Source organism: Danio aesculapii, chromosome 1 (assembly GCF_903798145.1).
Source record: "Danio aesculapii chromosome 1, fDanAes4.1, whole genome shotgun sequence".
In the NCBI taxonomy this organism is placed as follows: domain Eukaryota; kingdom Metazoa; phylum Chordata; class Actinopteri; order Cypriniformes; family Danionidae; genus Danio; species Danio aesculapii.
Genome location: NC_079435.1, coordinates 53452049 through 53476513, shown reverse-complemented (window position 1 = coordinate 53476513; position 24465 = coordinate 53452049). Strand labels below are relative to the sequence as shown.

The 24465-nt window shown below is 32.7% G+C and overlaps 1 protein-coding gene across 2 annotated transcripts in view; it reads right to left on the bottom strand.

Moving 5' to 3' along the window:
* Window positions 1-1856: 1856 nt before the first annotated feature.
* Window positions 1857-24465, bottom strand: part of radil (Ras association and DIL domains) — a 54991-nt gene continuing 32382 nt past the window's right edge. For both annotated transcript variants that reach the window (XM_056462870.1, XM_056462878.1), the window contains 8 exons: window positions 22700-22964; window positions 19026-19198; window positions 17504-17654; window positions 17231-17421; window positions 12345-12750; window positions 10171-10223; window positions 8909-9048; window positions 1857-4809 (listed from right to left, as the gene is read on the bottom strand). In XM_056462870.1, coding sequence (XP_056318845.1) covers window positions 4710-4809; window positions 8909-9048; window positions 10171-10223; window positions 12345-12750; window positions 17231-17421; window positions 17504-17654; window positions 19026-19198; window positions 22700-22964 — 1479 coding nt within the window. In that variant the 3' untranslated portion in view covers window positions 1857-4709. The remainder of the gene's footprint in view (window positions 4810-8908; window positions 9049-10170; window positions 10224-12344; window positions 12751-17230; window positions 17422-17503; window positions 17655-19025; window positions 19199-22699; window positions 22965-24465) is intronic.

The window sequence follows — 24465 nt, the reverse complement described above, 5'->3', positions numbered from 1 at the left end:
GTTCGCACTTCAGGTCTGAACGATTCTTTAATTGAATAGTCCTGAGATTCTCCAGTACAAAAAAATAAATAAATAACACAAAACCGACTCATATGAGCTGATATTTAACTGATTGTAAAATAAACTAGGAATTAAAGAAATGATTAAAAAACGAACCATATGACGACATTTTTAGGATTTTTTTAGATAATTTTATTATTGTATTGTTTTATATTAGAATGTATTTTAACAAAACCATCCAAAAAATAAACGCAAAACTAAGATTATTTTAATAAATAGCATTTTTTTTTAAATTAGCGTATATGGACTTTTAATTTGTCAGTAACCTGGGCCAAGCGCTTCCAGTGAACTGCATGCCATTACAAAAGCAGCGCGTTTAAGGTCTGTTTTCTTTAAAAATCAGTGATCTCCACTGGCTGAGTGATATCCAATATAAAGTTGGTCTCAGACTGAACTAGAAGCACTGCATTAATTACATTATTTCCCCGCCATGTCTTTAAAATTTCAACATTTATTTGACCCTAGTACATTCAATGGTGTTTCTGCGCGTGCACGTAAAAGGTGACAGAGATATTGTTTTCATCTTGTTTTACGCTTGAGCAATTAAATGAATGCCAAAGTATATTTAACTGATTAAATTTAATTATATTACAACATCGATGCTGTAAAAGGAATCATAAAAAAGAAAGAAAAGTCACATTAACCGTTCACCGAAAGTTTATACCATATTATGCAGTTTACAAAAACTTTTTACCCAAGACTTAACAAAAAAGAGGGGAAATTACTTGGAACAAGTGGAAGATAAGCAAATGATGATTGAATTTTCATTTTGACTATACAATCAAATGTGAGATTACATATACAATGGAATGGATAGTATCGAACTGGTTTGAAATGATCTGTCCAAAAGAACCGATTCGCAAAAAACGAGTCGTTCATATTACTCTCCAAGTGCAGAGTGTCAAATGAATTTAGTTTTCGACTCTACTTCAATACTAACAACTCACTTTCACATACAATATATTGGCCTATAGGCCTACCTGCTAGGGTGTGCTGCTGTTTTCAGTGCTGATCACCTGGTGGTCTTCTGTTTAGCCCGTTGACCAAATATACCCTGGTTTTCCTGTCTCCACATTTCTCCTAAACAACATATCAGTAGGTTCAGACTGACGTATTCACAACAAAGCAGGTTGCTAATGCAATTAGCAATGCGTGTAATTGGTTGAATGGCTGTTTTACAAGCATTTATTTCACTTGAATTACCATTAAATTCTTCCAAGTCTTCACTTAAGTAAAGTTTGTAAATGAAGTCTTATATAATTTTCGATACGTTAATTAAAACAAACAGTTTACACTTTACATTTAAACAGGCAAATCGCCTGAAGCGAAAATATAGGCCTACCTCAGAAAATACATCAGCAAATGTGGAGTGTACTGTGAGACAACACTGCCATCTGCTGGACGTAAGTTTGTATATAGTTATAATACAAAAAACGGAAAGGGATTCATGACTTCACATTTCTCATATCCCATTTTAAAGTGAAAAAGCTGCTTTGTAGAACACAGCTAACAGTCCGTGTTCAACAACGAGGTGAACAGATTCATTGAGGCCACAGTTTTATCCAACGCACCTTCTTCAGTGTTCTGGCACCCTCTGCTGGTCAGTGTTAAAATCAAACATCCTCTGTACTCAAGTATGGTTTGACTTCTCAACGTTCAATTTAATAGGAAGGTATATTATAAATCTTCCAAATACAAGTTCAACAGAGAACAAAAATGCATTTATGAAATATTGCAGATACATATTTAGTACAAACATGAAATAATGAAAAAAATAAACACTCTGTATTCAAAAACTTGTGCAGAGATACGTTTTAAATATTAACAAAAAGCTTATATTATGAATTCTATGTCGTATATTAATACTTCATTTTTGAAAACAATATATGCCTATATATATGCAGGTTGTGAGTCACTGAACGTAAAGTTGTTGCCTTTGTGAGTATTGCTAACATGAAAACTGAAGTTTAAGATACTTTGAAGACAGAGAGAAAGTATGTCGCACCATGAAATAACTCTCTTGAAACTGATTTTAAGTGCATTTTGTTCAACATATCAAAGGTTCAAGTATTTGAGACATCTTTTTGTTTACTTTCAGTGTTGGGTAAAATGTAATTACAATCTTAAGCCTACTTTAATCTTTAAAAAAATCATAACACACATTATCACATTACTACACATAAAAAGTAACTAAGTACCTCATTTAGTTACTTTAAAAAAAAGTTTGGGGCGACACGGTGGCTCAGTGGTTAGCACCATCGCCTCACAGCAAGAAGGTCGCTGGTTCAAGTCCCAGCTGATTCAGCTGGCGTTTCTGTATGGAGTTTGCATGTTCTCCCCATTTTGGCGTGGGTTTTCTCTGGGTGCTCCGGTTTCCCCACAGTCCAAAGACATGCGCTATAGGTGAACTGAATAAATTAAATTGGCCGTAGTGTATGTGTGTTAATGAGTGTGTATGGATGTTTCCCAGTGGAAGGGCATCCGCTGTGTGAAATATATGCTTGATAAGTTGGCGGTTCATTCCGCTGTGGCGACCCCTGATGAATAAAGGAACTAAGTTGAAGGAAAATGAATGAAAGACTGAAGATTGTAAGTTATTACTTTTTAAAAGTAACTTTACCCAACACTATTAACTATTAGTGTGAAAGAGAGAAGTTTTGTAAAAGATTTTAGCAATCAGGACAGAAATGTGAAGTTTTAGAAGAGTTTTACGTCTCAAATCTTTATTTATTAACCATCAAGAATAAGATATTTGTTTAAAGACTCATGTGCCTTTTAGGAAGGTCATTAAAATGTTTAGTTTTTTATTGTTAGTTTACCTGTAACTGTTTTTTTTTTTTCTTTTCTTTTTTTACATTTTTTATTATTAAAAGCAAATTAAGACTCCGTGTTTGCTATTTGTTTATATCAGTGGTCTCAAACTCAATTCCTGGAGAGCAGCAGCTCTGCATAGTTTAGCTCCAATCACCTCCAACTCACACCTGCTTCATAGCAAAGTCCCTTTAGGGCAAGTCATTTCACTCAGCGGCCATCTTTGAAACGCCTCTCGGGCAGTATGCTCGGGCATTCTGTCTGAATGGGGTAACGTCAAATTCTCCAGAACTGTTTGCCAAGCTTATGATTACATTACATATTTGTAATCACCAATAAAATTAAACAACATCTGTCTCATAAGTTTAGTTTCTAAACTTTTGAATTAAACAAACTGCATAATTATTTTCAGGTATGCCCAAACTAATGCGCATGCGCACTCAAAAGGAATGCGATCACGACACCAGCCTCATTTATGGCGTTCTACTCATTATCATCCTCTGGATAATGTTAGTCAGATCACGCTGCTCTTCTGAAGTAATTCACAACTTGTTTGTTTACAAGTTTGTCGGCGTTTAAGTAGTTGCCATCATGTGATGTGTGTTTGACAGGACAGGCTGTACCTCGCGTTCATTTCATACAGATAACATAACCAAAAAAAAAATTATTGTTTTCAAGTGCACTTGATTAATTTAAAAGTACAGATTTCAAGCTTTATCTGGACATATTTCTTATGTCTGTGAAGCAAGTATTCACTGAGATTCCAGTGCGTTTGTTGACCACCAAACTGTCGTAAAAGCATACGTCTGGTCCGAGTTTTCCTGTCAGTCTATTCACCTTATTCTTCAAGTACGAGCGGGCGCAGCCATTGGAATATTTTTGGCTCGAGACTTCCGGTCTCATTCACGTCCATTCATATTTAAACGTTAAAAACAGCTGGTTTTGCTGCTTGATGTTGCAAACTGACATTTTCTTATTATATTATTCTACTTTATCTGTATAGTCATGAAAACACTTGCGTGAAGAGCCAGTAGTTTGACCGTTTTCTGATGTTTATTATTCCTAGTCATTTCTACCATAGGCAGCTGAGTCGGAAGTTCTAAAACAATCGCAAAAAGCGCAATTCCGCATCGAAGAATAAGGTCAATAGCGATCGATGATTGGCTCCTGTACTAGTAGGCGGTGCTTCATTCACCAAATTGACCGTGACAATTTTCCCAATTCAAACCTATATGAGTGACATGTCTTGTGTATTCTATAATCTTTGTTAATAGTCTATAGTGGTCTTGAACACCTCAGCAGCGTCTGAAATCGCATACTTCAATACTATATAGTACGCAAGCCGAGTAATATTTCCAAATTCATAGAACTCGAAAAACAGTATGTGAGAAGTACCCAGATGATCTACTACTTCCGGCGAGATTCTGAAGTGTGCATCCGTTGCATGATGCCCTTCGGGCGCAGCTCTTGATTTGTTGGATAAGCTGTGTTTGATTAGGGTTGGAGCAAAACTGTGCAGAGCTGCGGCCCTCAAGGAATCCAGTTTGAGACCTATGGTTTATATAGTATCAGCCAAATAATGTGCACATACACATTCCTCTTCAATATTCCTTGACATATAAGAGACAAAACCAGACTGGTAAAGAGGTAACGACAGAGATGTTGTTCTGTTTGTTTTTCTGATTGAGTGCAGTATTGTACAGGGCTGTATAAGAGACAGAGGGCTGTTGTCGCTGAGAGAGGTCCTATAGTGTGCTTGTTTTTCAGTCTCAGGACGGAGGACTTGCTGTCCTCCTCATATTTCGTCTAGGTAGAGGGTCACACTTGCAGCCTCTCTTTCAGCAGGAAGAGGCACTGATCTTCTCTGATACTTCAAGATCTGATTTGGCGACAAGAAACCGGAGCCGTCCTCCCCCCAGACGAATCAAATCCACAGCACTGAGAGACAGACAAAGAGAGATTCGCATGTCACAAAACTGGCATGGGGAAAATGTAATGGCTTTGCACTGTAAAATATGCTGTGTTCCACACAAATTCTACATGTTATCCCAACACAAATCAACTAGGTTAACTTAATCGGTTTTACAATTTTAAGTGAATTAAACATAAACCAATTAAGTTGCCCCCAAAATATAAGAATTCATTCATTCATTCATTTTCCTGCGGCTTAGTCCCTTTATTTATTAGAGGTCGCCACATCGGAATGAACCACCAACTTATCCAGCACGTTTTACACAATGTATGCCCTTCCAGCTGCAACCCAGTACTGGAAAACCCCCAAACATACTCATTCACACACATACACTATGGCTAACTTAGCTTATCAAATTCACCTATAGCACATGTCTTTGGACTGTGGGGTAAATGGGAGCACATTGAGGAAACCCACACTAACACAGGGAAAACATGAAACTCCAGACAGAAATGCCAAGCTGGGGCTCGAACCTGCGACCTTCTTGCTATGAGGCAACAGTGCTAACCACTGAGCCACCGTGCCACCCAACTTAAGAATTGTGTTTTTAAAGAAGTAGTTTAAAAAAGCAGCGAAAGTGATTTATTGAGTGTGATTGCAAATATTAAATGGTCATGAAGCCACGTTTAAGAAAAGTTTAGTTTAGAAAACTGTTGCAAAAATGGATGGTAAAATTGTCCACTTCAGTTTAAATGTGTTGTCAAAGCATCAAACGCACTCACAAATGCACATTAACTCACCATTACATGGAGAAAAAAAGGTTGTGTTACATTAGAAAAGCACAAAGAAGTCCTGTGACCGCTATAATTAAATGCGAAAAAGAAAAAAATTCGACATCCAATCGCATCTGTCCTTAAAAATAGGCAGGGGCTATCAGCAGATAGTGAAGATAGCAATATTTTTAGGTGCAACCAAGCAGGCACACAATGCCATAAGACGTTAGAATTAGGTTAGATTTAGGTCATGACGTCTGTGTTGAAAAGTGACCAAAATTCAACGTCGAGCCAACATCTTAAACCAGGTATGGCAGGTATGGCAACCAAAAGTCAACATCTGATAGACGTCATAGTGGTAACGTCCACACAACATCAAGCTGTAACATCATTATTGTAACATCATTATTGATATTTGGTTGATTTTAGGTTGTGCGCTGGACATTGATGTCGGCTTGACATTGGGTTCCGACGTCAAACCAATTTTCATTCCTGAACAAAATGCAACGTCCCCATGAAGTTGAGATACAGTGTCAATAAGACATCATGTTGACGTCCTGTGCATGCTGGGATGATGAAGCAATGTATTTGTTTACACTAAATGCCAAATTATTGTTTTATTTGTTTTTTAGTGTACTTAGGGTGTCACAGTGGCACATGTTCTCCCTGTGTTCGCGTGGGTTTCCTCCGGGTGCTCTGGTTTCCCCCACATATAGGTGAATTGAATAAGCCAAATTGGCTGTAGGGTATATGTGTGAATGCAAGAGTGTATGGGTGTTTCCCAGTGTTGGGTTGTAGCTGGAAGGGCATCCGCTGCGTAAAAAACATACTGGATAAATTGGCGGTTCATTCTGCTGTATCAACCCCTGATTAATAAAGGGACTAAGCCGAAAAGAAAATGAATGAATGACTGAATAAATGTACTTAGATGCTGTCTATAAATGAATCTATTTCCACTTCAGTGTTATAGCTACAGTATATTATAAAACAAAGTGTGTAGTAATACAATATTGAGTGTAAATCAGAATATTTATCCCTTATTAGGAAGTAAAACCTTACCTACACATACACCTACCCCTAACCCCACACAAAAACAGATTAGGTTTTAATAAAATAACAAATTAGGATTTAATCAATACTAATTAGACATTTTATTCACACTTTTTGAAAATTGTAGTAGTTTTGTCCAATATAAATGTCTTTACGGTCTCCTATGTGAATAAAACATTGTCTTACTCCCCACACACTATTTCAAATAAGCATCGTTTTTTTGTTGTTGTTAGTTTTGATTGTTCAATCCAGACATTGAATCAGTGCAAATAGACTGCCACTCCCTCGAAAATACTGTATATAGGAAAGCATTAGGGCTGCACAATATATCATTTCAGCATTGATATCTCAATGTGTGTGTCTGCAATAGTCACATCGCAGGATATACAATGTTAAGTAGGGATTATAGTCGATCAACAATCAACAGTTGAGAATGCATGAGAATTTGCAGAATTATTGCTACTTATATCCATAACAGAGTGAAACTTCATCATTTGTATGTGTTTTAAAGGCATTTCGAGAAAGTGTAAAGCATTTGGGCACAATAGCGTACAACATTTGTTTAACTTTAATGAAGAAACATTTTACTGATTTTTTAATACAATGAAGACTATACAGCGTTATTTTACTTTACATTTCTGTATCTGAATACTGTTTGACTTCGGTCAAAACCATAAAGAACTGTTTATTTACTTTTTTCTTTGCTCTATTGTAATTATTCTTGCAACTGTATTTTACACATGATTCACACCCTTACAAACTCAACCCGACCAATCTTAATTAATGATTTTTTTTTTTTCAGAAATAGAGCTAATCAAGTCATCTGGTGAAATTGTATTCAATTCGCAATTTCCACTCACCGGCCACTTTTGTTAGGTACACGTGTCCAACTACTCTTAATGCAAATTTCTTATCAGCCAATCACATGGCAGCAACTCAATGCATTTAGGCTTTTAGACATGGTCAAGACGATCTGCTGCAGTTCAAACTGAGCATCAGAATGGGGAAGAAAGTGGATTTAAGTGACTTTGAAAGTGGCATGCTTGTTGGTGTCAGACGGGCTGATCTGAGTAGTTCAAAAACTGCGGATCTACTGGGTTTTTCATGCACAACCATCTCTAGGGTTTTCAGAGATTGGTCAGAAAAGAGAAATTACCAATTAAGCGGCAGTTCTGTGGGTGCAGATGCCTTGTTGATGCCAGAGGTCAGAGGAGAATGACCAGACTGGTTCAAGCTGATAGAAAGGGAACAGTAACTCGTTACAACCGAGGTATGCAGAAGAGCCAGTACCTTGTTCAATCTATGCCGCAAAGGATAAAGACAGTTTTAAAGGCAAAAGGGAGTCCAACCTGGTACTAGTAAGGTGTACCTAATAAAGTGACCGGTGAGTGTAAATCACAGCAAAACAAAATATCACAACATCAGTTTTTCCAATGTCGTACAGCCCTAGAATGCAATGTTGGTGTTTTTTGGCATCTAAATATTTACATGAGATGTTTGATCAGTTATAATGATAGCAGTAAAGAGATGTGTTTTTAAAGATGGTTACATTTGCGATGTTAATAATTTATGTTTGTATTGAATACTCAGATTCTCTTAATCAGATTCAGAAACTCTTCTGAATCTTCAAGTTTTGATCCATGAATTGCTGTCCAGACCTTACAGTTTGTAGTGTTTGTCATAGGAAAATACATGCTGTCGTGAATAATTAAGAGAAGTATTGTCTCATTGGATAAGGAGGACACAGTCTCATGAATAATTACAAGATACCGATGCTTCATTGATTGCTGCAGCCATTTTCCACATCACTATTTGTCACGTAGATGCAATGTAAATTTAAAAATAGTAAAACAAAGTTTTAAATGAAACATTTTCTCTAATTACAGGCATATGCGACACCAACAAAATCTCAATTCAAATGTTCAAATCTCTAATTTAGTGTTTCATGACCTTTTAAAGCAAGAGTTCAACCCAAAATGAAAATTCTGTCATCATTTATTCAGCCTTATTCACTTGTTTCAAACCTGTTTGAATGTCTTGCTTCTAATGAACACACAAGAAGATATTTGGAAGAAGGTTGGAAACCAGTAACCGTTGATTGCCATAGTATTTGTACTATAGTCACTGGTTTCCAACATTCTTCAACATATCTTCTTTTGTGTTCATCAGAAGCAAGAAACTCAAACAGGTATTGAAGAAAAAAGGAAACTAATGAAGGTTTGGAACGACTTTAAGGTAAATTTGCATTTTTGGGTGTAATCTCCCTTTAACCACTAGCTGGCGGTGTATGTAGAGCACTGACCTCTGATAGTCTGCTCCAATAAGACTGGTCCCGTTCACTGCCAGGATCCTGTCACCAATGCAGAGTCGTCCATCTGCAGCAGCAGGTCCATCTGGAATCAGAGTCCTGATGTAGATTCCAGGAGAGTTCAGAGGGGTGTGCTGTATTTATAGAGAGAGAAGCAAACAGAGACCTATTTACTGGCTATTTTAAAAGCAGCAAATATGATCTCATAATCAAAGCATAAGTTTATTCAGGGTAGATTTTATTATAGATCATGATATAAATTAGAATTGTCACTCACTCACTCACTCACTCACTCACTCACTCACTCACTCACTCACTCACTCACTCACTCACTCTCTCACTCACTCACTCACTCACTCACTCACTCACTCACTCACTCACTCACTCACTCACTCACTCACTCACTATCCTTTGGCGTAGTCCCTGATTTATCAAAAGTGAATTGCTATTTATTGTCTTCATGTCATAACAGATAATCGGACGGCTGTCTAAAAATAGTGCATATACAGCCATGGGGAAAAAAGCATTAAAAAAATTCTCAGATTCTCGGGATTGAAGAGAAGACCAATTCAGTAAAGAATACAGTTGACAAAAATGCGTATTAAATGGCGAACCAGTAACAAAACGAATTGCTGCATGGTAAATAACATCCAGTTTGTGACGGAGAATTTTTGAAGCTGATCTGTAAATTAAATCCCCATAATCCAAAATTGGTAATACTGTTAATTTGACCAAATGCTGCTTTGAAGAGTGCGTAAAGGAAGATTTGTTTCTGTAAAGACAACCAATAAGGGCCTTAACCATTCTGAGCAAATCATTTATGTGGGTTTCATTACTTAATTATCCAAACTCTTTATTTTATTTATTTTTGAGCGAGATGCTAATGGTCTAATCCGATTCAATGATCCTAAACTAAGCTAAGCTAAGCTAAAAGTGCTCAGGCCAAACCCAAAAATTGGCTGAATGGATTCAAAATGGTAAAGGGCACTTGCAAAATGAGCATATTCCCAAAAATGTGCAGTGTTCCTTTAATAATAACTTTTCTGAAAAGGAATACAATTTGTTGGTGTTTTTTTGTTAATTGTTAATTTTGTTAATTGTTGTTTGTTAATTGTGCAAGTAAACGTGCTGAAATAAAAAATGAGCTTGTTACAATATTTTGTCTGGGCTTTGGAAAAAAATTGTAGTGTCATATTTATATGCGTAAAACACTGAGCACCGAAGTTAAATGCCAGAGAAATACTGCACACACTCACAAGTCCATCGATCAGTCCCATTCCCAGGCCGTACGGTCCTTTATCCAGGTCCACTACAAAGACGGAACAGATATCATCAGATTTTGGGCCCAGATGAGACACAGGGACAGGGAAAGGAAAACCACAACCACTCAAAGGGCCTGGAGTCGGGCAGGGATAAACAAACAAACACACACAGGACTCAGTGCTCATTGACACACACACACACACTGACTCCAAATTCATGCCAATAAACAAAAGTGTTCACAACGAGCAAATGCAGCTGCTTCACATGCAAACAAAGTTATTAAATGATGCAAAGAGTAAACACACACACACACACACACACACACAACATTGACAAAAGTATACACACAGAACTCTACACATGTGTTTATAAGATATAAGCACATGTATTGACACACAAATTCATTCAAGGGAAATAAAAGAGATGTACACAAAGCAGACATAATGACATGTCTTTCGTCGAATAACCAACATGTGCAGACAATAACTTGGTCATTCCTGCTACACAGGATATATTCACGGCCCACTTGATGCACATTTTATAGACTGCTTAATATAAAATTAACATAGTTTTACTTTATTGCAAAATGTAGTGCATTTTTTTACATAAAACAAACAAAACCATAATAAAATACATGTTTTATTGGAAATGTTAAATTAATCATGCATTTATTTTAATATTATTTAAATGTATTTATATATACATTTTAAATCCCATCTGATTCTTGTCCTGTTAGTTTTGTAATTATGTGTTTTTTATGTTTTAATTTTCTTATGATCTGTTTGTTTTACTCTAAAATATTTTATTTAGCTAATAAAACAATTTTTAAGACTAAAATCTATTTTCATATTATAAAAATAAACTCTTATTGTAAATAATAATAAAGATAAAAAAGATGTATAAGATAATAAAGATTGTAAAGTAATATAATAATAATAATAATAATAATAATAATAATAATAATAATAATAATAATAATATGGGCGACGCAGTGGCGCAGTAGGTAGTGCTGTCGCCTCACAGCAAGAAGGTCACTGGTTTGAGCCTCGGCTGGGTCAGTTGGCGTGTCTGTGTGGCGTTTGCCTGTTCTCCCTGCACTCGCGTGGGTTTCCTCCGGGTGCTCTGGTTTCCCCCACAGTGTAAAGACATACAGTACATGTGAATTGGGTAGGTAGTGGTGAAATCATCATCCACTGTATAATAGATAAATTTATTTAAAAAAGCAAATGTAATCTCATCTGCGCTAAATGTAAAACAATGAGTGATTATATTAAATTGAATTAAAACTATTTTAAAAATAGCATCCTGCTGACAAATGAGAAAAACCTACTTGTTTAAAAGGTTTAAAAATTATTAAAAGTCAATTAATTAGTATTTCAAGATGCATTGTGATGCTTTCAAGACCAACAAAACAATACAAATTAATAAAAAAATTTAATTAAATTAAATTAATTAATTAATAAAATAATGAATTAAACAAATCAATAAAAAATAAAAAAACATTAAAAATAAATAAAAATAAAATAAAAATATAAAATAAAATAAAAATATAAAATTTAATTAGACAAATCATTAAAAAATGTAAATAAAACAAAACAATAAAAAACATAAAAAATAATTAATCAAATCAATAAAAATTTTTAATTAAACAAAAAAAAATCAAATTAATTAAAAAAATTCAAAAACATAAAATAAAATCTAAAATTATATTAAATTAAACAAATCAATAAAAAATAAAAAATAAAACAAAACAATACAAATTCATAAAAAAATTAATAAAATAAAAATATTAAATTAAATGATAAAATCAAATTAAATTAACCAAATCAATAATAAATGAAACAAAGCAATACAAATGAATAAAAAACTAAATAAAAATATTATATAAAAATATTAAATATTAAATTAAATAAAAAAATAAACAATAAAAATGTAAAATAAAACAAAAAATTAAAAGTAATGAAAAATAAAATCAAATAAAATCAGATCACATTGTAATATATGACTTTTTTAAACTTTTTTTTCCACAAATTTTTCTGATGCCTTTTAAAATCCCTTTTCATATATGAAACACACTGCGTAACAGGAATGACCAAAAACTCTAAATCTAGCAATAAGAACACACACATCCACGACCCAAAAGGTGTTTTTTTTTTTTTTAACTTGCCTTCAATGCCATTGCTGATGAAGCCATTGATTTTCTTGTGCTCTGGGGTAGAACGCATGCAACCATTGGTCTTAGTGTGCGAGTGTGTATGTGTGTGCTCTTGTGAAGCATGCTCCGGGTAGTGCGCTGTGTTGGACTGTATGTACGTGTGTTCCGGATAGAGCGGGGTGTTTGGTGGAGTCAGTATACAGGAGGAGTCTGTGGCTTGACTTTGGTTGGCGTAACGGGCGCTGGAGCCGTTTCTGTAGTGAATGCCGTGTGTTGGTTTGTCCCGTGTTCGGTCTTCGGCTCCTGCTCCTTCTCCTCTTCCTCCGAGGGCCGTGGAGGGGCCACGCACCTCGCCTTCTCCTTCCCCGCGGACAGATGGAGCTGGATGAGGACTGGAGTGAGGCTGTGGAGGCTCACGCTGGAAAACACAATTCGTATTTTTTCATTGAGTTGGGGTTAGTTGACAACTCGTGGAATACAATGATCTCAAGGTCAAACATAGAGTTGAAGTCAGAATTATTAGCCCCCCTGTATATTTCTTTCACCGATTTCTGATTAGCAGAGAGAAGATTTTTTCAACATATTTATAAACATAATAGTTTTAATAACTGATTTCTGATAACTGATTTATTTGATCTTTGCCATGATGACAGTAAATAATATTTTACTAGATGTTTTCCAAGATACTAGCATTCAGCTTAAAGTGCAGTTTAATTGGGTTAATTAGGTTAATTAGGCAAGTCATTATTTAACAATGGCTTGTTCTGTAGACAATTGAAAACAAATGTTTCTTAAGGGAGCCAATAATATTGACCTTAAAATGGCTTTAAAAAAATTAAAACTGCTTTTATTCTAGCCGAAATAAAACAAATCAGACTTTCTTCAGAAGAAAAAACATTATAGGAAATACTGTGAAAAAATTCCTTGCTCAGTTAAACATCCTTTGGGAAATATTAGAAAAAATAAATAAATAAATTCACAGAAGGGTGAATAATTGTGACTTCAAAACTGTAAGTTAAATTATTTACATGCTGGTTCCATGTTAACTTCTGGTTTCAAACTAAATCTGATGAAGAGCATGTACAGTAGGTCGAAACGTTGTCTTAATAAAAAATATAAAATATAAAATAAAATAAATAAATAAATAAAAAATAAAAACAAAACAATACAAATTAATAAAAATAAAATAAAATATAAAATTTTATTTAATTTAAACTAAACAAATCAATGAAAAATAAAAATTAAGTAAAAAACTAAATTAGATAAAAATATAAAATTTAATTAAACAAATCAATAAAAAATAAAAATAAACAATACAAATAAATAAAAAATCAAATAAAATATAAATATAAAATATAAATAAAAATATAGAATAAATCTTTTTTTATATAAAATAAAATAAAATAAAATAAAATAAAATAAAATAAAATAAAATAAAATAAAATAAAATAAAATAAAATAAAATAAAATAAAGGTCACATTGTAACATATGACTTTTTTTTCTACAAAAATTTCTGATGATTTTTAAACAAATCCCTTTTCATCTATGAAACACACTGTGTAAAAGGAAGGACATATTTCAAAACATAACAGTTTAAATAACTCATTTCTAATCACTGATTTATTTTATCTTTGCCATGATGACAGTAAATAATATTTGACTAGATTTTTTTTTTAGGACAGTAGTATTCAGCTTAAAGTGACACTTAAAGGTTTAAGTAGATTAATTAGGTTAACTAGGCAGGTTAGGGTGATTAGGCAAGTTATTATATAACAATGGTTTGTTCTGTAGACGATCGAAAACAAATATTGCTGAAGGGGGCTAAGAATATTGACCTTAAAATGTTTATATATAAAAAAATAAAAACTGCTTTTATTCTAGCCAAAATAAAACAAATAAGACTCTCTCCAGAAGAAAAAAAATTTATAGGAAATACTGTGGAAAAAATCCTTACTCTGTTAAACATCATTTGAGAAATATTAGAAAATAAATTACATGCCGGTTCCCTGTTAACTTTGAGTTAAAAAGTTCGTAATAAATTGTCTTTTGATTGCAATAGTGACCGTGTAGTGATTTTTGTTTGTTTATTATTTAATTTTTGATTTTAAAACATATATTATAAGACAATATACTGTAAACATTTTTAATCTAGGCCTTTCACAATTACCTATATATTGACTTATCGTGCAATACATGTACATTGGCTCAATAATTTTTAAGGGTGACACAATATATGTCACCCATCATGTTTACATAAAAATGAATGTCAGCAACATTTTAGCTGATTTACCTCAATTTAATGTGCTGCCAAATGATTAATCACATAAAAAATAAATGTGTGTACTGTCATATATAAGGCCGAGTGCCTTAGTGTCCCACCAGTGACAATATACAGCCACATCGCACTGCTACGTGTGATATTGCGTTTATCCAACAGTTCGACGGCTTAATCGTGTGTATAAAAAAGAAAGTTAAACAAAACAGTCTAAAAACCTTTTTGTAAGAGTAACTTATTTCTTCCGCCATACGTAAATATTTTTGTATTGTATGAGAAGAATAAATATACACAATACACACACATATCGACATATGATATGTAAATACAAACTTTTATTTTGAATTCTGCAGAATTTTCTGAATTTTAAGCACAATTAATCATTTCACAGCACTAATGTTAAGCAGCTAAGCTGTCTGACCTTGTTTTTACATCCCGTTTAGCTCTTCTATTGAAGCTATTGATCAATAATCTGTCCCAGTTGTTATAATTTTGTTTGTGTGAGTGTGTTTTACTGCCTCATATAGTTTATTTTTACCAAGAAACCAGAGTGAAATATCCAAATAATAATCCAGCTAATGGGTTAATGTGATTGGCTGCTCTCTGCTTGGGTGTCAAAATACAGTGGAGGGGGTTATTTTTCTTCAAATTTTGTTTTCATTCAATGGTATAGTAGTGAAGTATGCACTGTGCTCATGCGTTGATGGATTTTAGTGCATTAATCTTACAAATAGAAAACTCAAAAGGTCAAGAACCGCACTCGTTGAGTAATTGCATTACATATATTGTTATTTATTCAAGAAATATAACTGCAAACATTTCAGCTCAACTCCGTCCCCAATGTGTGAGGTATAATTCAATGGTATAAAAGGAAAGGCATTTTAAGAAAGGTTTCAAATATGGACGTGCATTTTGGTGATTTTAAAACATTTAGTCCTCTGGTGGAGGGGGCTCTTGAACAGAATTATGTCATATGGCAATTAACCTGACTGCAAAACAAACAAACAATGAAAATAAGCATTGGATAATCTTTAAACAATGTCACAAGCCTAGAAAATTTGCAGCGTTTCTTTGTAAACCAACTCACACATGGCCCCAAATTTAGCCAGCAGCTCGTAATTACACAGCTAATCTTGTAATCAGATTAACAATGATTCTCATGTCTAGAATTTAAATCTTGGTTTTTAAGCTGCAGTCCTCAAGCTAAGTTCACATTTTTTGAATAACTTGTGTGTGACGTCTTTACAAATCGATTTACTTAAATCATCACTCCATTCCTGATTCTAGCATCTGTCAGAAATCATCTCATTTAGAAATCTGATATATGGAAATTAGGGCTGCACAATATATCGTTTCAGCATCAATATGGCAATGTGTGTATCTGCAACAGTCACATCGCAAGATATGCAATGTTGAGTCTGAATCGTAGTTGACCAGGAGCTACAGAACTGTATTTAATTACTGTATTTATGCGGAATTTATATGATTTATGCAAAATATAAAGGTTTTTCTTACTGCAATTTTTGTCTTGTTTCTACTCAAAATATCTACATTTCAATGTGAAAAAAACAAGATTATTTTACTTGCCCCACTGACAATATTGTTTTGTTTGTTTTAAGGAAAAACTTGAAAGGTAAAGATTAAAGAAAAGTTCAAAACAAGACAATATTTTACTTGTTTAAACATTTTTAGATATTTGGACTAAGAGTCAAGTAAGAAAAGCATTTTTTTGCATTGTGATTATTCAATTTCTGTACCTGAATGCTGTTTGACTCAATAAAAAACGTGAAATAGTGTGATTCAAACAATATTATTAATCTATTCCTTATAGCAATATTTACAGCAGAAAATTTAAATATCACAATATCACTTTTTTTTTTCCAATATCATGCAGCCCTAATGGAAATACATGCATATTACATGCAAGTTTATATTTCGATTTCAGATATATAAATGTCATATATGCAACATACTGTAAACTTCAAAGGATAGCAAAATGAATGCATATATATATATATATATATATATATATATATATATATATATATATATATATATATATATATATATATATATATATATATGTATATATGTATATGTATATGTATCTATATCTATATATATATATATATATATATATATATATATATATATATATATAAATATATATTAAAAAAATATATATATATATGTGTGTGTGTATATGTATGTATATATATGTGTGTGTGTGTGGGTCATATATGTAATTTGCTTATATTGTAATTTGCTTATATATTATGAGGGATTTTAAAATGTTGATTTCATAAATAAACTAAACTGTTTCTTGGACACAACATCAGCATGTTTTTGAAACATTTTTAAAAGATGATGAGACACTGAAGACTAAAAATTTTATTTTAGCAACTCAGAATTTTTTTTTTTTTTTTAAATTACAACAGAAAACTATTTTTAAAAACTAATTTAAACTGCAACTACATTTCACAAAATTGCTGTTTTTACATATATTCTTCAATCAAATGAAAGTCCATCCAAATCAAATCAAATTTCATCAAATCAAATTACTAAAAGTTTCGAATTCTTTGACCGGGAGTGCATGAAGTTATAGATTATCAAAATATTTACCTGGGAATCCTGTCGGTCTGCACAGCCATTAGACGGATGAGTTTTAGTGCGAAGTCCCCAAACAAAGTGACGAACGTAAAGCAGCTGACGGTAAATACTGTCCTCCACACAGTCACTCTCCAAATCCACCTTAAACCCAGCACTTGGCAGCACAATAGGAGGGTGATTCTCAAAGCTCTCCAGTAGATCAACTATCAAAGAGAAAAACGCACAGGGATTTACAGCGTACACTAGCATTTACACATCAATAATACATTCATATTGTAAGCATACCTGTTCTGTAGATATAGGCCTCATCTTCACTGCTGGGTTGCCAGATTGGTAGAGGCCCGAGTTCAGCCATGAGCTGATATTGAGTGAGAATTCTGTGAAGCTGAACAGGCTTTAGAGACGGATGCTCTGCACATAAAGCTTTCCAGCTCATCTGCAGATGAAAACATACACATATGCATAAGAGAAGGGTTAGTTGACCTAAAAATTACCATTCTGTCATTGTTTACTCGTGCTATGAATGAGTCCCAAGATCTGTTTGGTTTGAAAATTCTTCAAAATATCTTCTTTTGTGTTCAGCAGAACTAGTTTAAACAGAACTGGAATAACCATAGCACACGTACATAATGACAGAACTGTGTTGTTGTTGTTGAACCATCCCTTTAACGTTGTTGAGGATGCTAACATTTGAAACAAGCTACAATGGAAAAATATGGTTTAAAAAGTAAGTTTTACACACACCAACCAAGAAATTGCACTCAACTTAAAACAGTATGATCTTAAAAAATATGCACCAATAATATCTTGCTTTATAAAAAATACTACATACAAGCTGAACTGTTAAAACCGTTGGAAGCTACTATAACTAACCATTTTTTGTCTAAACTGTATTAATTGTATACAATCACAGCAATATTGAAAGATTTTAGTTTTTTAATGAACTCGAACACACAAATGTAACTATAAATAAGACCAATCAATAACAAAACTCTAAATATGACAAAAATGCAATCTATTATACATCTCAAAAACATAAAATAATCCAACAAAATAAACTGAAAAGGCAGATTTTATTTATTTATTTATTTATTTATTTATATAAATAGCAAGCAATAACAATACTCCTAAATATGACAAAAATGCAATATATTATACATCTCAAAAACATATTATAATCCAACAAAATAAACTGATAAGGCAGATTTCAGCTTTTTTTATTATTTATTTATTTATTTATTTTTTATTTATTTATTTATTTATTTGTTTATTTGTTTATTTTATTTTATTTAGTTTATTTATTTATTTATTTTATTTTATTTAGTTAGTATATTTATTTATTTATTTATTTTATTCATTTATTTGGTTTATTTATTTATTTAGTTTATTTATTTTATTTATTGATTGATTTATTTCAATTTATTTAGTTCGTTTATTTATTTGTTTATTTATTCATTTTGTTATTTATTTATTTTGTTTATTTATTTATTTATTTATTTTGCTGTTTATTATTTATTTGTTTTTATTAAAATGATTACTTTGTTAAAAATACCATTATTTTTCATTTATACCATTAATTCATCTCCTGGTGTCGTGTGAATTGCATAAACACTGTGTAAATATGATTTTAATCTATGTAAATTTCTATGAACCCTTCAATCATTTATTTGATTTAGAAACTTGTACAAAAAGTTGCACTGTTTTAATCCTAAAGCTTAATTTCTCTTCAGACTAAGAACAAAAATCCTAGCTGGTCTAGAGGTAAGTAAATGAACATTTTTTTTGTGTGTGAAAAGCTTGGCATTACCTGCGAAAGCTGCTGTGGAGGCGAGGCCATGATGGTCACTGTGCTACAGAATTTAGCAAAGAATTTCTGTGCGAGATGATTGTGACCTGCACCTTTAGCCCAGTCTAACAGAATCTTCACACTCGCCTGGATCTGCAGGACGCGAGAGCGCTGAAACCAGCCACGAGCGGGACCTGAAAACACACATGCAACCATTACACATACAATGCCAGGGTTTTTGCACATTTTACAAATTTTTAAATTTAAGACTACTTAGCCACATATTTGAAACAATATGCCAAAGCAAGCAAACTCTAGTTGTATACATACTATAATATACATAATATAATAAATCAAATGCACAACAGTCCATTTAATAAAACATGGTAAATATAATTCTTTATTTTTATATTATATTAATTAATTTATAATATAAATATAATAAATTAAATGTAAGCACAATATATGGAGAACTTTAGAACAAATGTTATTGAAGATAATTAAACCATATTGATAAATAGAGTAATAAATAGAGTATTTTTTAAGTTAAAGTTTCATTGAGATGGATTCTTGGTAATTGGATAGGTGTAGGCCTTAGATTTACTGTAGATAGACATAGGAATTTTAAGATCTGTTTAAAATTATTTAAGACTTACTTATTTAAGACATTTGATAAATATTTTAAGACTCCACAGACAACCTGAACACATATAGTATACACACACTAAACAAACACTCCTACTGAACACTGGATGATATAATGTAATATGTCAGATTATTGTTCATTACATGAGGAGGGTTTTGTGCAGCATTATGGTACAAGTCAATGTCATTCTTCACACACTGCGAGAGTAACTGAGTGTTTGAGTGCAAGAGCAGCTCTGATCCTCTGTCTGTTATGACATAAAGAGGATTATGGGAGTCTGGAGAAATAATCTTCTCCTGACCACGAGTAATGCACAAATGTTCACACAGAAGGAGCATGTGTTTCTCTCTGCCCTTTAAAAACAGAAAACTGATGGATTAACAACATGCAATACTGCCACTAAGCTATTTAAAAAGCAACTGTGGTCATGAAATAATATAACATTTGGATATATACTGTAATAACGTTTAAATGTTTTTAGTCTATATAATTTTTTATATATATTTATTATTTTATTTAATCTCAAAATCAACACATTTAACAAGCATATATTAAAGTGATTAAAAGAGAAACTAAAGAATACCAAAAGAAATTTTTGTATTTAAATAAATGAAAAACTGTTTTTTTAAATTTTCTATTCAACAAAAATAGGAAAAATGTTTTCAACTTTGATAATAATAACAAAAAAAAAAGTCCTGAAAGATCACGTGACACCAGGGTTGCAGTTTTTTACGCACAATTGGGCTGTTTTGAAAATGCAGTCATGTTTTAGGGATAGTTTTATAGCATTCCACAGCTACCAAATATTTAACATATATATATATATATATATATATATATATATATATATATATATATATATATATATATATATATATATATATATATATATATATATATATATAAAATGTAGAAAAAAAGTATATGTTATAAATACAGATGAGGAAAATGTAGCACTTCTAAAATTATATATGTTCTTTGACACTGATCATGGAATGCATACCTGGCAACCCAAAAACTGCTGCAATTGATTAAGTGAGTAAAACCAGCGCGTCAAATATTAAATGAGTAGATCATCAGTTATGCTGAGAAAACTGTGTTGTCTCACTTTCATAAAAGCTTTGTTTGGTGTGTGGAAAGTCAGTCAGTACTTTAACACACATACTGCATCTACAAGTATGTGTATTACAAAATATCAGAGAATATATGGTTAGATAAACCTTTCCCTTTGAAGGGAATCTCCAGCGTTCACCAGCCACCGGAGCCTAGACTACAGCTCTGCACAAGAAGTTTGGCCAGAGGAGAAATGGTCATGCCCAACTGAGCCTGGATTCTCTCAAGTTTTTTTTTTCCTTCACTTTCGTCAATTGGTGAAGTTTTGCTCCTCGCCACTGTCACCATTGGCTTGCTTGGTTTGTGACTTGTGGAGCTGCGCATCGATGGATTTGCTCTTCAGTGTTTGGACTTTCAGCAGTGAAATTGAAACCACACTGGACTGAACTAAACTGAACTTCAACTCTGAAAACTGGACTGACAAAGAATTTCTATGTTAAGCTGCTTTGACACAATCTACATTGTAAAAGCGCTATAATAATAAAGATGAATTGAACTGAATTGGAATCCAGCAATTGACTCTTATTGGTCAAGACAAAAAACGGGATACTTTTATTAATATTGGCCAGGTTCTGAGTTGTCTCAAAATTTGACTTGGACAAATCGCATTTTATTACGTATAAAATATAAAAAGCAATTATTCAATTAATGTAATTAATAAGCATTATAGCGATTATTTTACAGTTGCTAACCGTTTTTATGGTTAGAAACAATAAATTATGAATTATTGTGTCAATGGTGTCTTGTAAATTATTATTTTTTCTTATTTATACAGTTAAAACTGCCAACAATGCACATTTTGCACCTATATTATCTATATAAATGTTATTGTTTACTTTATTTTGCACTTATTTGAATGTCCTACCCTGAGCTCCTGTCAACCACAAAAAAATCTTTGAATCGCAAAAAAATGAATAAAGCTCTTTCTCGTTCTAAATTTTAACATTATACAGTTATTTTTAATGAATTCACTAAATGCAGCTTTGGAAACCATAAGGCACTTCTCCCAATCAATCAATCAATCAATCAATCAATCAATCAATCAATCAATCAATCAATTAATCACTATAAATACATGTACATATAAATGAATCATAAAACAAACATAAAATAAAAATATACACAACCCCAAACACTTAATAATACAATAATTGATTAAGTAATAAAACATCAGTTCTATATTTAGACTATATAAAAAAATTTGCTCAATTATGGATTTCGTCTTAAAAATAATTGAGTTAAAATCTACCTCAACATTACAATGTAGATAACTTAAAACTGTAGTTTTAATATTGTATTAGAACAATGCTGTTCTATTTTAAAAAATGAGAAAAAAAAGGAAATTAAAAGTAGGCAGTGTGGTGGCGCAGTGGGTACTGCTGTCGCCTCACAGCAAGAAAGTCATTGGTTTGAGCCTCGGCTGGGTCAGAGTATGGAGTTTTCATGTTCTCCCCGGGTTGGTGTGGGTTTCCTCAAGGTGCCAAAGACCTTGGTCCAAGTCCAAAGACAAGGACTATAATTAAATTGTCCGTAGTGTATGTGTGTGAATGACAGTGTATGGGTGTTTCTCAGTGATTGGTTGCAACTGGAAGGGAATCAGCTACTTGCATAAGTGGCGGTTCAATCCACTGTGGTGATCCCTGATGAATAAAGGGACTAAGGCGAAGGAAAATGAATGAATGAATGAATGAATGAATGAATGAATGAATGAATGAATGAATGAATGAAATGAAATACATATTCATTCCCTGAAACGTGCTATAAATATATTCACCACTAGAGGGCAGCATAAACACTCATCATTCTAGTATGATTTCATTCTTTGTGCTGTATGTTTGTCATTGCTTAATTGATAATATATTAAATATAAGACCCTGTGTTTAAATGTGTCACTGAATGTGAAAACATCAGCTGTAACAAAAGTACTTGATCAAACCTTTATCGATGAGTTGATTGAAGAGCGAGACGTTGGTGAAGAAGAAGAGGTAGGCGAACATCTGACTCTGAATCTCTGAATGAACCTGGTACTGCTGGAGCAGGTCTGAAGTGGTCTGAAACACACTGACCACCCTGCGAACGGCCTCTGGCATCACACACACTGCACACACACACACTCCTGCGGCCCGCCGGCACTGCTCTGATGAAGGCTCCGTTCCAAAAGGGTTACAGTCCAACAGGCCCGGTAGCACCACATACAGCGTCTGAAATAGACACCACAGGTTTTTCTTATTACTGTACATGAATGAACAGTTACATACTAATATGCATTATGTATTGGGCTGCCACTTTAAGATATTAATATTTTTTTTGTAATAGTGATTGCCTATTTTAAAACACTGCTAATGAAAAGTTTGGACATGTTTGATCTTTTTTAAATAGCTTTTTAGAATTCCAGAGTTATTATTGTTTTCTGATGTTCATTTGTTTTCTTGGTAAAAATGAAAATAATATTAATAATAATACAATTTTAATGATAAAAAAGCTCAAATAATCAAAACTTTTATGTTTTCTGATGTTTATTTGTTTTCTTGGTAAAAATGAAAATAATATTTATAATATTACAATTTTAATGATAAAAAAGCTCCAATAATCAAAGCTTTCGAATGTTTTCTGGTGTTTTTTGTTTGTTTTTGGTAAACATGGAAATAATATTAATATTATTAAAATTATGATAATACAAAAAAAAGCTAAAATAATCAAAATTTTTATGTTTTCTGATGTTTATTTTTTGTTTTCTTGGTAAAAATGAAAATAATATTAATAATATTACAATTTTAATGATAAAAAAGCTCAAATAATCAAAGCTTTTGAATGTTTTCTGGTGTTTTTTTTTGTGTTTTTGGTAAACATGGAAATAATATTAATAATAATAAAATTATAATAATTCAAAAAAGCTAAAATAATCTAAACTTTTTAATGTTTTCTGATGTTTTTTCTGTTTTTTTTAACTAGAAATAATATTAATACTAATAAAATTGTAATAATATAAAAAAGCTAAAATAACCAAAGCTTTAATGTTTTCTGACGTTGTTCAGTTGTTGTTTTTTTGTAAAAATAGAATTAATTGTATTCATTCATTCATTTTCTTTTCAGCTTAGTCATTAATCTGGGGTCGCCACAGCAGAATGAACTGCCAACTTAAAAAAAAAAATTATTATTATTATTTTTCAGGGTTTTCACCTTTTCTAATTGATAGAACAGTAGAGAGTATTGCCAGGAAAGTGTGGGGAGCAGAGAGAAGGGAAGGATCGGCATAGGACCACGAGGCGGGAAACGAACTCGGGTCGCCGTGAGCACCGGAGTGCATGTATTGACACACTAACCACTACAGACGAATTGCCAACTTCATTCATTCTTTCATTCATTTTCTTTTCGGCTTAGTCCCTTTATTAATCTGGGGTCGCCACAGCAGAATAAACTGCTAACTTTTTTTATTATTATTATTATTTTTCAGGGTTTTCACCTTTTCTAATTGATAGAACAGTAGAGAGTATTGCCAGGAAAGTGTGGGGAGCAGAGAGAGGGGAAGGATCGGCATAGGACCACGAGGTGGGAATCAAACTCGGGTCGCCGTGAGCACCGGAGTGCATGTATCGACACACTAACCACTACAGACGAATTGCTAACTTCATTCATTCATTCATTCATTCATTCATTTTCTTTTCGGCTTAGTCCCTTTATTAATCCTTGGTCGCCACAGCG